The sequence below is a fragment of the Branchiostoma lanceolatum genome, chromosome 8, assembly GCF_035083965.1.
Source record: "Branchiostoma lanceolatum isolate klBraLanc5 chromosome 8, klBraLanc5.hap2, whole genome shotgun sequence".
Lineage (NCBI taxonomy): Eukaryota > Metazoa > Chordata > Leptocardii > Amphioxiformes > Branchiostomatidae > Branchiostoma > Branchiostoma lanceolatum.
The window spans coordinates 6,109,505-6,126,739 of NC_089729.1; the positions used below are offsets into that span (position 1 = coordinate 6,109,505).

At 42.6% G+C, this 17,235-nt stretch overlaps 2 protein-coding genes across 2 annotated transcripts; both read right to left on the bottom strand.

Moving 5' to 3' along the window:
• Window positions 1–78: 78 nt before the first annotated feature.
• On the bottom strand, window positions 79–2,354 carry LOC136440186 (uncharacterized). The gene is made up of 2 exons (XM_066436061.1): window positions 1,440–2,354; window positions 79–1,062 (listed from the first exon to the last, which is right to left on the bottom strand). Exons 1-2 carry the CDS (start codon window positions 1,841–1,843, stop codon window positions 867–869), a joined length of 600 nt encoding a protein of 199 aa, XP_066292158.1. The 5' UTR covers window positions 1,844–2,354; the 3' UTR covers window positions 79–866.
• Window positions 2,355–6,706: 4,352 nt separating this feature from the next.
• Window positions 6,707–10,831, bottom strand: LOC136440018 (uncharacterized). Its single transcript, XM_066435759.1, has 2 exons — window positions 9,985–10,831; window positions 6,707–8,558 (listed from the first exon to the last, which is right to left on the bottom strand). Exons 1-2 carry the CDS (start codon window positions 10,518–10,520, stop codon window positions 8,186–8,188), a joined length of 909 nt encoding a protein of 302 aa, XP_066291856.1. The 5' UTR covers window positions 10,521–10,831; the 3' UTR covers window positions 6,707–8,185.
• Window positions 10,832–17,235: the final 6,404 nt, after the last annotated feature.

The following is a 17,235-nucleotide window of genomic DNA, read 5'->3' on the forward strand; positions in this document are numbered from 1 at the left end:
GTAGCTTATTCTGTTACCAGAAATTAAATGATCTTACATATGTACATCATTTGAGGCTAAAGGTTTAGACAAAAGCAATAGAGATATTGTAATCAATGTAATTCACTTGGGAATACTGAAAATGAACTCCATGGTTACACATTCAGACCAAGGAAGTTATAGGCTTGCACAGACTCATAACACATACCAGTATCATGTGCGATGAACAGTGTCTACCAACCAGCTTCTTTTAGATGTATTTTCTTACATTGTAATTAATGTCTGGCCCAGTTAAATTCTTGTGCATTTCTTTCGTGTTTTATTTTCAGTGGATCCGCCTTCGTGTTACATGCACAGTGTCTGTTATAATTTTATCTTAAAGTCATGTTATAATCACCAACCCTCTTAATCAACATATTGTACCTGGTCGTTTGTTAACAAAATAGGTATACATGTATTTCATACATTGATCTCCGATGTCCCGAGCTAGAATGGATGATGAGGCAAATTGTCCTGTGTTTGCCTAATATTTCTAGCCTCCATAGCAGGCTCTCTGGGACTTTCTTTGGCTTCTAACGCACTTTTGCTGATGGTCGTTTGTGCAGTCAGCCCGGGCCAAATGGTTAGGGGATGACTGCACAAACGACCCAGTACAAAAAGAAGTCATCAGCAAAAGTATATTATAAGCTCCCAAAAGACCCAGAGAGCCTGCTATGGGGGCTATAAGATTTTACCCTTCTCTTGTATCTCTGATATCACATCTCTTAGCTAGCTTGGTGAAGGGAGAGTTATGTCCCGGAAAGATTCATGGAAAAATGTTAATGATAAACGTTGGAATGATAAAGTCGTTGTCCGAAAGTATTTATTTAATCCTACACAAAGTTCTTTCACTTCTCGGGGTATGACTTGGTTGCTTCGTCGTAAGAAGGAGGAGGCTCATCACCGGCCCAGGCAGCCGGGGTGTACGGTGGGAGCACGGGGTTTGTCGGGGCGGTAGGTGACGTCAGGGACGGTCGGGCACCCATGGGAGGGTACGGCACAGGGTATGGCACCTGTTCTTCTTGGCGATTCCCCTGGGAATATCTGCAGTATAAACAAAGAAACATATGTCAAAGTGACTCCTCGGTTATACACTTGTACACTGGAGTTGACTCGTAACATCGTTTTATCACGATTAGAACTCCAACCAGTCAAAGGCGAAAAAGAAGTCTTCAACTTAGTTTTGTCTGTTTAGCTGCAAGTGCGTTTTATCGTCTTTGTAAATGTTGCGTCTACTTTCACGACAATCTCTAAACTTCACTCAGTTCTTGCTTCAGGCTTCTTTCGTGAATTTAAAAAGTCATTTTGTAATTTTTTCCATTGAGTTTTATATGTGGTACGTCAGACATTCATCTTTTCGACTATTTGACGACTATGTCTATGACTATGTCTTCTTAAGGACTACTGAATTGTTACGTCACCTTGAGTATGAAGGGTAGGGCCAGGCTCGGGTCGGTGCCGCCATGTTGGGCTGCCGTGAAGTGCTAGTAGCTGGAGTAGGGCGTGCTATAACCACCTGCCCGGGTACCGTCCTGTCGGTACTCACCGTCCGTCCTGCGTACTCTGTAGTCTCATCCAAGGTGTGTATGCCGCCATGCCACTGAACACACTTCACCAGACACAGCACGAAACACACGGCCAGCATGAGCGGACCGATATACATTGCCGGAGTGACATACGTGGTGCTAAATCCTATTGTCGTGACGATAAAACCTCCTAGACACAAAACAGCAGTGAACAGAGTCTTCACCAGATCCGGGTCCAGTCTTTGAGCAATGGACAGTCCGTTGGTGGCTCTCATATCATTTCCGGTTGTGGGGAACATGATTCTAGTCCAATATTGCGGTATGTCTTTGTCATACGGGCTATAGTCTTCTGCTGCCGTTTAAGAAGTCACCGGCCATGTTGTCTTCGTATCCAGGTGTCATCAAGTAGCTAGCTAAAATTATGGCTCCCAAAAATCTTTCCAAGCAACCGAACGTCTTGTAAAAAGTCTCTAAAAGTTTCAAGTGCATTGAAGGAGACTACACCCAAGTCAAACAAGCTGTGGTCGTCCCTGATCCGTTCAAACCATACCGACGCACGGCATGTCGGGATGTCGACCCTGTGTAAGAAAACCCGAAAAACTGCCTGAGGACAGACAAACAGTCAGGTGATGATTAGTACAACCTGCCCAACCAGTTTGACTAAGCTGCTTAAAATATCCATTTCATCACTGGGGCACCTTTCAGCTAAGACAATATGTCTAATTACCACTTTTTTTAGAATATCAACATAAACATAATCTCCAAGCAGATCTCCACGGTGCTAAAATCGTACAAGCTAGCCAGAGTCAGAGAAGCTCCAGTCAGCCAGGGAAGTTGTCAGGCACCGTAAAAACTCATTCTGCCAGTTGGATACTGTCTTTACAACCGTTGGGTCTGCTTGGAGACTACATAAACATTCTCATGAAGAGTGTACATGTTTTTGCAAAATATTCAATCGTCTGATTAATTTTGTCTGACAGGGCGTGTTTTTTGAAAGGATTAGTATTAAAAGCAAAACTTTGAAACGTTGCTGTTGTGTTACTGACTCTAACCGAGCCTAATCTACACGTCCTAGCCTGGCCGCTGTGGGAAGATCCCCCGAAATTGCCGTTGAATTGTTGAAATTTGGTTTGTCTGGGAACTTTACTTTAAACAAATACAATGCGAACCAAAGAGCACGAAGAAGGCAAACCCTTTCCAACTACTAATTCTAACCAGTCTGACTGACTACAGGTATTTTGTTATTCTCCAAGCAGACGCTTCGGTCGAGCGGGCAAGGAGTGTCCGGGATGTTAACGTTTCTCTCCCTCTCGGACACTCCTAGCCCACTCGACCGAAACCTCTGCTTGGAGAACAGCATTTTGTAGCCTGGTAAACCATCGTTCACTCGCTGATGTCTCTACGGTGCCTGGAGTGTTGCCCGCCCACCCAGTTCATTAGCGTACGCCTGGGGATTTTTACGGGATCGGTTTCAATTACTTCCTTTAATCGGCAGTAATCAGAAAGGCCGGCTAACCTGAAATATAAGCTGTCAGAGATAGGCCGGTGGGTAATGCCGACCCGTGGAGAATGGTAACCACGCTAGACATTTTGCAATGTAGTACAAGGTGAGCTTGATATACATGGGTCAAAGGTTAAAAACCTGTTGTGACCTCAGAACCAGGTGATTACTCGTGAAGCTGCATGCTACATGCCAACGCCAATGTTAACTTTAATGTTCGGAATGATATGTGGATATAAGTTAGATAGCCATTTTCAGTGGCGATTTTGTAACCTAGCTTGCTTTTCACAAGGTGTATTTTATTTTAGGATGCATTTCCCCTGTATAGTTGTGTAACATGTGCTGTCTCTCTGTCTTGCCAATAGTACAAGTGTTGAATATTCCATCGACATACAAGGATTGTCACAAGATAAAGCAAACTTCGCTATCTGTGGCGGAAATTCTAACCAGTTCTTACGTTAAATATATTGGGAAATCATGTATATTCAATGTTTTGATGCAGGTTTGTTCTGTAATTTCACTATGGAGGAATGGTGGCGCGGCAGGTTTTATCTAGCCTGAGTACCAGCCTTTTTAGCTTCCGTACGCTACCCAAGCTGCTAGGTTTTATCTGGGAAGTTCCAGTCGACGACAATATGATAAAACTATCTTCTTGTGTGGTCCAAACCGTTTATCTATCAAAATGTTGGACAATGCATGTTCCACTGCATGTAGAAAAGAAGTCAAACCCTTTAAATAGCTTGATTATAAGTAGAAATAGATTTAGAATGGTTGTCATTTCGCTCTTAATTCATTTATATTCATTTTCCTTCAAACGTTGTATACTAGCCTGGGTGCCATCCTATTTCTACCGGGGGCTCCTACACTCGCTACCCTTAAAAATTTGTTTAGGGTAGCGAGTGTAGGAGCCCCCGGTAGAATTAGGATGGCACCCAGGCTAGTTGTTTACCGCTGTTTTGCTTTGCTTTGTTTGCAATTAGCCTTCGGGCATCGTTTTACAATAATGTTTTTATTGATGAATGGATAAAGATCTTTATCGTACATATACACCCACTGGATTGAATACTTGTACAGGTCTCGACAAACAAACAATTTACAGATGCATGTATACAATATTGTCAAGCAAGTACGAGTATTATAGTGTGAATTCGAGTTAATATAATTTCAATTCAGATTTCATTGTGCATCATCACTTCATTTTACTCTTTACAAAATATTCCATAGGTAAACAGGCTGTGGCAGCAGTGTTGTATCAAATTGCTGACTATAATGTACCACTATCCCAGAAAGGTACAGGGCACAAGTTAGTCGTTTGTTCCGTAAGGCCCCCATTCCACTAGACAGCGCTCTCACTGCGACCTAAAACAAACTTTAATCCTTGATTTCATTACTGGAATATCATGCAAAATGTAAAAGTATGGCTGAACAGACAGCAAAACAAACAAAGCGTAAACAGATTGATTTTCTAATCTATGAAATTCGTTGAGTGCTCTGTTAAATCTGAGTGGTCGCAGAGAGCGCGAGAGGAGAGCGCCGTCGTAGTAGAATGGGGGTATAAGCTGTAATGATGGCGATATATGTATGGAAACGACTTTTACGCGTAACATTCGTTTAAACGGCAGACGTAAAAAAAAGAAGATAATCCTTCCAGATCACAACGGAAAACAAACATCCTTACGGCTCCATCTGTAAAGGTGACTGAAAACTCTGAATAGACCGTTAATCCATAGCAGCTTATATGAGACGGTAGGAGAGAAGCCTTAATTGCTAGTCATTTAACGGTTCCTAGAAGCTGTAGATCTGTTAAGTCAGCGCTTATCTGTGCAAATCTATTCTCCAAGCAGACGTTCGACTCCTGATGGGACTAGCTATGGCAAAAGAATGATTTCTCTTATGGGAAAATATATGTGATTGCACTTGGATTTGGGCTTGTCACAAGAGTACGTTATCCAAAAAGGGGTCAGGCATTACAAATCTGAGGTCTTTCCCAAGAGTGACTTATTTATAGAAAACTCTTGTGATGTCAATGTTTTTCTTCAGTTCAAAGCCAAACGTTTGATTGATTATAAGATTTAGGTTGCAATTAGCCTGTGGCGTTAGCCTCATCTTTCAACAATAGTTTGTTGTTTGGATACAGCACTACACTGTAGAAGAAGGGCGAAGTTTCAGTTTTTTCAAATATACAATGCCTTATGGTATGTATGCATGTTTTACATTCACAGACCCATGATCTTATGCTACATGCCTATAAACAGTATATTAGAGTCACTTTATTCTATTGATGATAGCATTCCGCATCCGTCTATTTACAGGTTTGCTTAGCAAAACCTTTGTTGGATCCGTTGGCATGTGTGGTGGCCGCCATCTTGATTTTGTGACGTCGCAGGGTAGCCATACCATTTCATTGGGAGGGGTGATTTTTAGGGTCGCTAGCGTTCTCTCTATTTTTTTAACAAATCGGCACACAACTATCACACATTCAACTCAAATAAAAATTCAATACCAATTCATATTTATAAAAAGACCACGTAATCGCTAAACTAACATAGCTAACCTGGAGTATATGTAGCACAAATACCTAACTCTAGTTCCTGCTTGTCTAGCTAAGTTTTCTAAAGGTAAGTGTTCACAGTTCATCAGCAGAGAGCTGGGATCAATGGCTTAAGTTGGAGATGTAGACGATGGGCGATTACAGCCGAGAGGAGTTTGTAGACATGGCCGAGGAGACAGATCGGCCGATAGTTACTGAAATTGTCGCGGTCATTTTTCTTGTAGAGCATGTAAAATGTGCCTTTCATTAACTAGTTCAGCGGGTATTATCTCAGACTAACAGATCAGGTACATGTGTACTACTCGGAAGAGTTCACATTTGGCTGCGGGTGAATGCTGATAGGCTTCTATTGGTATTCTTGTCATACCCTGGTGCGTTGCCGCCTTTACCCTTGTGGTCCATATGGTCAAGGATTTAACTTCATTCACAAAAGACTTGAAATTATACTCCCGTCCTCTAGTCTGGTATTCTTCATGAAAATCGAGAACCCGAGTATGTTCTGCTGTTGTAATCATATAACTACAGCGTGAATGGTAATTTAATTACGGATCTACCCTAACATTTGTGCCCACGTCAGTAAACTGCTCCCGACTGTCCACAACATAGATTTATATCAGCACTTCAACCAATACTATTTGTACAGGGCAAATTTCTGCGCTCTTGTTCAGTATTTCCACGTTTTCACCCAGGTGGATGGGGAAATAGATCAAGATCGAGTCTTTTGGGGAGGACGTTACATATCGTAGCGAAGATGCATTGCACTTCTATTTCAAAAAGCATCATGCTTCGCCCCTATGGAGGATGACAAAGACGAAGGTTCTATCTGAAGTATGAACTAAAAGAAAATCGAACTAAATGCAGTGGCATGGCAAGGATCTAAAATGAAAAGGTAATTTGGAGTAGTTGAGGTGCGCGGCTAACCGTTTGAAGAGCCCAACACTGACGTCGTATCTTGAAAACCCACTGAACTGTGCCCGTCCCTGTTTCATCCACCCACCTCAGCCGAGCTACAAAAAGTATTCACATACTCTGGTACTAAATGTCACATTCTATAAGAATACACCCTAAAGCTAAGTGTGCGACAGTGAAATTCAACAGCATTTGAGACAGTTAAGATGCTACCATCGTATTGCTTTTATTTCGCTGTCCTTAAATTTTGGAATAAAACATCCATACCTTAATTTTCATAGAAATGTTTTGCTTCATAAGGTAATATAAGGCAAAATAAAATATAATCTCCGTCTTACACAAATTCACGTGTGATCATAGAATCAAGCTTAGATAAATATAGAGACATATACATTGTTCTGTAAGGCACTTCAACTTTTCGTGATAGCTATACGGTGTGCTCTTAGCACTTATATGTTAACAGAATCCGACGCACCTAGTAATTTTGGATAACTAAAGCACTCTGTCAGGGACGACCCTGGCGGTGTGTGGAAGTTTTTTTCGTATCTACTCTCCAAGCAGAGGTTGGTGAAGAAAATCGTGACCTTTTAATCACATGCCCCGTTTTCTGTCGGCACTCTCCACCATGCCGACAGAAAACGGGGCATGTGATAAAAAGGTCACAATCTCTTCCACAACCCCTTGCGTCGAGTCGAGTACTCTTATCCTCCATTTTTTTTCAGAACACTTCATCCTAGTTGTGTACCAACTGTCGCCGGGACTGACATGTTATCATGGGGATAGTACGTCACTCCTGACACCGCCCACGGACATGAGTCAGAGCTCTACCTATAATCTCCGAGGCGATGTTGGGAGGCAAAATCGTTACGTACGTTTTCCTAATTGCTCGTTTCTGATACAAACTGCCTAATTAGAGAGGTATTTTGTAACAGAAACTGATATCTATAAAAACGTAACGATTTTGTCTCCTAACATTTACTTAAAGATTACGAACTACTATACCACTATTTTTCCTCATCCAAGTGGTTCGAATGTACACTCTTGTACACCTCTTGTATAGTACATAAAAGGTATTGCTGTGTCATCACAGTCGTGTGTGTGTAAAAGTTTACGTGTTTTCTTAATCATTGAATTGAAAACAGAATAATGACGAATTTACGTTAAAACTATGTGTCTATAATAGATATATCCAACTCTGGGATGTCCTAAGAGTTTCCTCCAAAAGGAAGCATTCGAAGTCTCCATCTCCAAGCACGGAACCCAAAAGCAGCCGATATCGTGGGCCGGGGAAACGCGTATTCCACGAGGGTTTCAATTATTGTCCAGTCGCGGCTAGGTGTACATTCCCTTGCCTCAAATGTAATCTGCATGCTGACACAATTTGGCCGAGAAAAGTGTAATTTCGATACCAGTTGGTAATCGTTTTAGGGTTGAAAAAGGCAGTGTGCCAACGGGCACCACAAATTACCATATTTCCGACACAAACGGCTCAAGTCCCAGATTTGAGCCCCTTAATCTGGAGATACAGGCGAGGCTTTACGCCCAGTGAATCAGCTAACGCCTTGCTTATCTCAATTGCAATTCAGCCACAGGCTTACAATTCGACACCATAACATCCACATTGCCCTTGTCTGCAACGGTTCATGAGCCACAGTTGCTGAATGTGGATGTCTGTTGATGTTATACGTCGTCACTTCTCTCCTGTATGACGTGCATAACTTCGTCGTAAGATGGCGGCGGATGGACTATATCCTCGTCTTCTTCTTCTTCTTCAAACACATCATCTAGATCTTCAGACGAAGCGGTGTGTGTCTGGTCGACTGGCGCGTACGAAGGGGGAGGATGAACAATGTCCTCGTCGACGGACTCTAAGTCTTCCCTCGCCACCCAAGGGTCATAGTCGCTCGTAGGGTCACCAGTATCGGTGTAATTATCATTTGGAATTTCGACAAGTGTTAAAACAACGCGCGGAGCGGGAGGTGTCTGCACCGACGGTACGGCGTCTTCCGGGACTTCTTCTTGGTGAATTGTCGGCTGATCGGGGAAGCTGAACCTACAACATGACACAAGGGAAAAAACGTCAATTTCTGTAACAGGTGCGTGGGATAATTGCGAAGGGAATACAATAAAAGCATATCAGATTGCATGTGCGTACATGTGTGACCGACAGGTGACAGCTACTGTAGAGTTCCTTAGTAAACGATCTCCCAAGGGAAAATACTCCTGTCTTTGTCGATAGCTAACGCATTTGATCACAAGCGTGCGACTTATATTATCTCTTTTTTCATTATTTGACAAAGAAAAGGAAAGAGAAAAAAAGCATGGTGTCGACCATGTAACAAAGAAATCGAGACTATGATAATGACCTATGGTTATACTACAGCCCAACCAAAACATAGAAATGAACATTCACTTGGTGAGGAAAATCGAACTATTGCGTCTCTTTTACATTTCTTTCAACAATATAATTTGTAATATGATATTAGAGTCACTGTGGAAATGTGTGAGGTAAGCGACATCAAAGATTACCGAACGCTAGTCTGGACGGACAAGTATGTTTTTGTTTTGTCTTGAAAATGTTTTTGTTTAAATTTCTGATGTTCTGATGGGAAATAAATTATAATCATGATGATGGGAATTTTGGATAGGGTGCACGTTTTTTCCATGACTTCATCTGTGCCATGATATTAATTACAAGCAGGTTGGCAAATTGCTTGTTTGGGCAATATCGATAATATAACATTTGTGTTGTTAATTTTTCAATATTCTAGACTAAGGGATTAACGAAAAAACGTATTTCTTGAAATATGTCGGGCTCCACTTTAATGCACAAATCTTCGATTCGTGTATTTTGTTCAGACCTACATTGTACACAATGTAAGACTTGGAATGTCACTATGGGTGGTGGTGATGGTAGTGGATGATTGTGTTACGAAAAACGACGGGTTTTTATTCAATACCTGTGAGCCATATTGTTATGAGGTATAACGTTACGGTTAAAACGATGACGTAGATATAAAGTTTGCACAGGCCCACCCACGCGTGAATGAAATCTAGATCATTCCATTTGAGGCCTTCGTGGGGGTCAAAGTTTCTACTTTTGACACATATGACATGTACACATTCGGCTTTATGACACAGGTCAACATTTTTGGTACAAACACATCTTTAAAATTACCGATAAAATGAAACTAAGTCATTCAGTTCTTGATTTTCGAGCTTTAGAAGTGATGGCAAGCCAATGTTATTATACTGAAAGTGGTGTTGGGTCAGCTATGTTTAGCTGTGTTCGAATCACAAGCTGCTGATATATCCATTCCGATATTCAATGTGATGTGAAAAGGTAATGTTACTCTGACATGACAGCTTCCATTGTTTGCAACGCAGGAGAAACGAAGGTACGTTGAAGCGTAACAGCCGACGCTGTCCAAGAACGGACGCACAGCCCCCCTCCCCCAAATCTTTTATTTGTAGCTTACCTGTTTTCATCCTCGTGTACGATCGTATCGTAACTTGGCGGCGGCGAGAAGCTAGCAGGGTCGGGGGAGGCCGGGCCGTAGTCTTCACCTTGTTCTACGTCTATGTCTGTGTCGTTCTCGTTATTCTGAATGTAGAGGTTCCACCCACACGACAACAACATCAACAATATAGCAACACCGATGGAAACTGGACCGACGATCAGGAGAGGGTCTCTTCGGGCGATGGCTTCAGGTTCGCCGTACCCGTTCGCCGTCATGATCGCTCCAGGTAGAAATATCAGGAATGCAACGAAGAAGAGAGCCATGGGGCCAGGGTTCTCACACGGACATCCTCTCTGTGCCCGCTGGCCAAGCGTACTGACCGGGGGCAACACCACGCCTTGCCCGCCCTGACGGGACACGTTCGGCGACAGTAATCGGGCCCTGGCTCGGTAACTCTCGCCCCTACTCGGTCTGCCTTCCCTCCGACGTTCGTCTGGCCTCGTCCTCCTTCCATGGGACGGATCGTTGCCGTTGTGGCGTCGTCCTTTTCCCATTTTGACCCATTCAGCAACTCACACAGTTACGAGGGAAAGTTCACTGCCCTCCCCACGTCAAAAAGGGAAGTGCCGCCTAAACTTGGCGCCGCCATAAATTAGACAAAAGCAAACCTCCACAAAAGGCATTTTCTTGCGTTCCAACACGGCTTTTCTCCTCTCATAAGTACCACAGAGGTTTAAACAAACCAGGCATGTTGACAAGACAGTCTAGTGCGGCCCAGTTTTCTCCGAGTGGTCACGTAAACTTCTGGTCAACAACCTCGACTTGAGTAAATAATATTTGCTTTACTCTCATGACCTTTGACACTAAGGGCGCCTGGAAGTAAAACGCCTGTTTCAAATGCAAATTTCAATCTTTAGTCCAAGATAACGAGCTAATACAAATAGTTATCAAACGTAATAATGTTTGAGTTTTATCCTAAAGTTTGTATGGAAAAAAATGTATAGACCATGTAAGTTATGCTCGTTTAGTTATACATTTGGGTGCCGTCGCCATCTTTGCTATTGTTTGTTTAACCAAGGGTCGACATTATAATGTCCTTGGTTGCACCAAGATGGTTTTATAACAGGTTTGATTGGGGTAATTGCCGAAGGTTCAGACATGGGAGACCACAATTGACCATACACAAAATATTTTATTCGACAAAACCAATGCCTTCAACTGTACTATGTATAATAATATATCCCTTTTATCCGGTTTACATATAACGTAATCATATACTAGTTAGTCATATTTCAATTCATCAATTCCACGATCACAACATCATGACTGTTATGATGAGAGTGACTTGGACATCTGGTGATACAGAGATGATACAGTTTTACTTTGATATGTTTTCGCCGTCAATATCAGGGCCAGACTTCAGCGGCCGATTGTGAACATTAAATTCTACATCTACCTTTACCTTACCTTACCTTACCTTACCTTACCTTACCTTACCTTACCTTACCTTACCTTACCTTACCTTACCTTACCTTACCTTACCTTACCTTACCTTACCTTACCTTACCTTACCTTACCTTACCTGAGTACCTGAACTGTAGTACTGATACACAAATGACAACCCTATGCTGAATGGAAGTAATAATTAGTAAACGAGACACGTCAGATATCTACTCTCAGACAATTATCAACAAACATTTGCAGACGTTATTTACATCTAACAATTCATATGCTATGCAAGATAGCGCGACTACACTCAATAGTACATGTACACGAGTTTTTTTTTACAAGTGTTGTTTAGAGAGAATGACACACCAAGCCGCTCTATATCTGATAATCATTTCCAGCTCGAGCAAATGTACACTACTAGGTAAAGCCAAGGACATTATGTCCTTGGTAAAGCAGAGGCTATTAAACCTCATTTGTACTACTGAATCATCAGAACATTTCAAACTAAGCCCAAGTTAAAACTAGCTGAGTCATTCAGTCAGCCATCCTGAATAGTGCCATCCCCCACAATAGTGGCCAAGCTATATCCTCTAGCAGGCTACATGGACCACTGGAAAAAAGTAGAAATTGACCAAATAGAGTGAATAGTATGCTAAAGAAGTCGGCTACGGAGATAAGGGACAATAGGTGAACCACGAAAGTCAGAAAGCAATAAAGGGATTGTTTAGCTTCTTCGCACCTATTAGATAGCGATTAGTGGGCTTCAAAGGAGATACCGACTCCGCACAGGCTTCGTGGTTTGCTGTCAGTCCATATATCTCCGTAGCCGACCCCCTTAGCATATGCCATCCAATTTTCTCCATGTTTACAGAAAAAAAGAAAAATACTCTCCTGTTAACATCACAAAACCCACACATTACAGAAAAAGTGGGATCATTCGTCTTCCACTGTCTCGGAAAAAGAAGTCAAACCCAAATAAGATAGAATTTAGTGTTAGCATTTAGACTACTAGTCACATGCTATATTGTTACCAATTGTCTGTCCGTCCTTCCATGTTACATGTACTTGTAGTTAGCCTACGGGCAAGCATGGAACTTGCAATAAACTTATTATCATTATTCATTATTCACTCTATTTAGCCAATTTGTACCATCATCCCAGTGATCCTCGTAGCCTGGTAGAGGCTAGCCACGCTGTGTTTGAAGTTGTGTCCGGAGGCGTTAGTATTGAAAATGTAAATGTGATGCTATCTCAGTGGAGAATCCTTGACAGTCCATCATGGTAAGCTAGTGACATTGATTGATCAAGAAAGCTAAGCGCGTACAGATAAGTACAGTGCCCTGCGCTAAACCCCAAGTTCAACAATCAATGTCTGAGATAAACCCCAGAGGGGCTGGCCGTATGCGGGATGAGGCAATATCGGCTGTCAAAATACCAAAGTTCGTTTCAGACGGACAGAGGGTTGGCGGCAACACTACATACTAGTGATAACTTGAAACTCGTTTTCAGGTCCACATGAAGCCGGTGCAGAAGAGATGGGCGTAGGTGTACGTCCCGTGACACGTTATTGGTTTAGAGATCATGATTTTTTTTTTTACACCGTCCCATGCATCGACACTATCTGACTGCGTAGCTTTTGCACATACGAAAAAAAATCACATTGCAAGAACATTACAATTGGCTTCTTTTGGTCGCAGATTTCACGACGTCATCGTAAGATGGTGGTATCTCGTCTTGAGACGCTCGAACGTTACTGGTCGAGCTGCAGGGTGTCAGCGACAGAAGATTTGCTCCCCGGGGACACTTTACCTCCGTTCTGTCGTCACTTTGGGACTGTTCCAAACGCACAATCAAGGGGCTTGGCGGTAGTAGAGCAACGAGATTTCTGAGGGGGAAATAGCAAGAAAAACACGCCTAATTCATGATGGTTATATCAACTGTCAGGCTGGATGCTGAATCATGAAAATAACGTCAACTAGAATTTCACTGAAAATAATGTACAGATCGGGCATGTCGGAAACTATTGTATACCTAACGCTATGGGGTTGTAACCTTTAATAATAGATGATAAAACATTGTTCAATGTTTCGTCAACATGAAATATATTAAATGACTTCGCAGACAGGAACGCCCATCCCCCTGAGCATGATTGAATATCGGAAAAGTTTTCCGATCTTGATCGAAAGAAACAGCAATTGATAAAGACAGAAAAAGGAAGTCATGTTTCAAAGTGACTTATGGGGATGAAATGAGATTTAGAGATTGGAGCGGCCGGCCCGAGGCAGATCATCAGCTTCTTTCATCTCCCACCAAAACACCCAGATCGAGATAGAATGTGCCAATGGAAAGCAATTTGTATCTACTCCTCTCACAGCGGCTAATGCTCATTTAATTATCCCAAAATGTAGAAACCTTTGATGTGGCTTCTAACCCACATCAAAGGCTGATATTACTTAAAAGTAATATCGGTCGTCCTCCATATGCACTCAGGCGAAGCAAAACGCTGTGGTTTAGTTGATTTGAATTAGAAGGAAAGTCTCATTTTGTATCGATTTTAGGATAAGGATGGGCAAGCGTCCTCTGTGTGTACGAGTCTGTGAGAGATTACCTGCCGGATGTCCTCAAAATACCACATAATTTTGCAGAGTTGGATCACGTATTCCAGGCTGCGCTTGCCATTTAAAACAGACTTGGAGTTATGGCTAACGTTAGCAGAAGAAAGCCGCGGACGTGACTGAAAGATTAATTACGTTGCTTTCGAATTTACGACGACGCAACTTCTTGGAAGCCACACGAATGGTTGATATATCAAGTTCTTTGCAATTTTTGTATTTTTCTAATTTCAAACAGGTTTTTACGATCGTGACCTTCTCACACGCGTACCGTTCCTGATTCACCCCTTTAGAAGCGCGTAAAGAGAATTGCTGAACACATGAGTCGGAATACATCTCAACAGGTAAGTGTGCGCAAGGCATACATTCCGTTGCAACCCCAACATATCAATATGGATACTATCACGTTACCTCGACGAAAGGGTTGGGGACGGTCCCCTCATCTCGGCCGGAGATGGTGCAGGAGCTAAGGATGCTGAGGAAACCGCTGTGACCAACTGGCTCTCTCCGATCTCATGCTCTGTGCCACCTCCTCCTCGTCTCCACTTGGCCATATTCAGACAGCAGTTGACTCCTGTTTCCCCCAGTATGGCCAGCAGGCCTAGAGCGATCATAACTTTCCCCCCTACTGAGGAGAGATAGTCGTTCTTCAGTACGAATATTCCGCCGGCTAGGAACAGGATGCCGCAGAAGGACACCCAGCCCGCAAAGTGTTTGGGCACGGGGTTTCTCAACACGAAGGGTGTGTCCTCTTGATGAGACGACACACCGGGCGGCGACGGCTGCATCTTTTCAGGCATGATAACGTCCGAAAGAATCCAGAAATCACTCCAAAACGGACCCCATCCTTGCCGGGTTGGACGAACGCTGATGTTGTTGTTGAGCTGGAGATTTTTCAAGTACGTGCGTTGCGTCGGGCTGGCCACTGCACGATATACCATACGCCTGTATTTAGCCACAGTAATTAAAGCTACTAGAACGTTCCTTGACTGCAAAAAAGATGTCCAAATGCATTGACGTCAGTCACAATGTAATAAACGCAGAAATCACAAGCAATCGAGACAGTACAAGGTAGGTAAATATATTTAGTAGTCCAATATCAATATCAGTCTGTTCATCTATCACTTTGAACTTGCATCGCGGGAAATTGCAACTCAGGATAACACAATGTATGGGCAAAAGTGAGATATATGATACATTTTGCTTATTACATTTCATCTTGCAATATTCATTATTGAAATAACAGTCAATGTCAATTTCGAAAATAACATCTTTATAACATTACATCAAAATAACTAAATTGCAACCATCTACATTGTCAAACGGGATTTGAAGGAACAGGTTATACATAATTTGACAAAGCGCATGAGTTACAGATCAACAATATTTATTAGAAAAATAAATGCTGTAAGCATAACACTTAGCTAAACAAATTCTTTTGAAGCCGCAAGGGAACTTGTTAGCGTGATTGACTGTAGATGTTTACTGTCTACTGTCATTCGTTAATACTAGAAATGAATACAAACAGAATTATAATGCTACATTGGCTAAATACGCTCAGGAAATATAGAATTACAGTATTTTTCCTCCGGTACTATAGCATTCTAATGAATGCCATTAACACATCTAAGCATTTGGATTTCGCTTTGAAAATAAAACAATTCCTGGGAGGTTTAACTTAATTTATGAACACAGCATCCTCGTAAGATGAAGGAGGCGGCTCGTTGTCAGCATCAATGCTGGGTAGGACGTCTGGCGACGGTACGACTGGGTACTTCTGAGTCGAAAGAGCTTCGTGGTACGTGGTACGTGGGGAGATGTAAAGTAGCGCCCTGTCCGTCATTATCCACAACCCAGGTCCGACCGTTGGTTGGCTCGCTCCTATTTTAATTCTTTATGCTCACACAACAGTAGAACATCGGATAACAGAGTATGATTGGTGTCGGCAGCAATGCAAATACTATCGCCTGGCGCTCCACGGGGAACGTATGGGCCCAAGCCCATCCATATCACTGCTGCGATGAACATGTAGCGAGCATATAGTAGTCGTTTGTCGTCTTCTTCTTCTAAGGCCTGAAATGTGTAGCCTCCATAGCAGGCTCTACCGGGCTTATGATACACTTTTTGCAGCCAGCCCGTAACCATCAGCCAGACTGTAACCATTCGGCTTAGGGCGATTAACGCAGATATGCGAATTTCCTACCTCCCATGGACCGCTAATAAACTTAACGCACCTCCTCCAGACAGTGCGCTGTCACTCCCCGTCGCACTGACCAGTTTCTAACGGTCAAAATGCCTTTTTTTCTAAATACAGAAGTTTAAACTTACTTGAGCAGTCGCGTGCGGGCCAAGTTGCTTGTCGCGGACATGCGAATTGCTCCTAACGTGTTTTTAATTTCGCTTTGAGACGCCGAGTTCATGCAGGCTCTACGGACCAAATGGTTACAGTCTGGCTGATGGTTACGGGCTGGCTGCGAAAAGTGTATCATAAGCCAAAAAAGGCCCAGTAGAGCCTTCTATGGAGGCCCTGAAATGTGCGCCATCCTGTTATTTTGGGAGACTATTGTACCGTTACGTCGATGAAGGTTAGACATCCGTTCATGTTGTCCCGTTAACCAACCTCATCTCGCATTATTGTAACCAGTGACTCGTTTCCCCATTCTTCACTCGTGGAATGTGTACCAAAAGGTCGAAGGCGTTCTTGTTCGTCTACACTTTGTTGAGGGCCCTGTCACACTTGTGCGTATATTCAAGTGCGCGTGAGTTCCGCAGTATCATTTATTTGGTTTAAGTAAATTTTGCGGGGAAGAAGTTGTTTTCTACTTTGACCCACCGTTGGGCAGTCTAGTTATCAAACCTAGTAAATTATTTCTTCGGCTGCAAACGTAACCTAAACCAAAATCATGTTAATACGCAACTCGTGCGGGCTTGTATATACGCACAAGTGTGACGAAACGCTTGACTGAATGTTGTTGAATGGTCTTCAAGTCGCTGAAGTCGGATAGTTTAGCGATTATAACTTTCCTTCCTTCAGAATAGAGATAGTATTTTGTGTCGGGCTGGCCACTGCACGATATATTATACGCCTGTATTTAGCTACAGTATCTAAAGCTACTAAGACGTTCTCTGACTGCAAAAAAAGCTATTCAAAAAAATTAAAGAACAACCCCACCTCATCTTAAGTTAAGTTACAATATAATTAGCGCAA

Excerpts from the sequence above, each read along its gene's own strand:
- LOC136440186 (XM_066436061.1), bottom strand. The coding sequence starts at position 1,843 with ATGTTCCCCACAACCGGAAATGATATGAGAGCCACCAACGGACTGTCC. Across the intron at positions 1,063-1,439 it reads CCCTACCCTTCATACTCAAG|ATATTCCCAGGGGAATCGCC; the intron begins GTGACGTAACAA and ends TTTATACTGCAG.
- LOC136440018 (XM_066435759.1), bottom strand. The coding sequence starts at position 10,520 with ATGGGAAAAGGACGACGCCACAACGGCAACGATCCGTCCCATGGAAGG. Across the intron at positions 8,559-9,984 it reads GTACACGAGGATGAAAACAG|GTTCAGCTTCCCCGATCAGC; the intron begins GTAAGCTACAAA and ends GTCATGTTGTAG.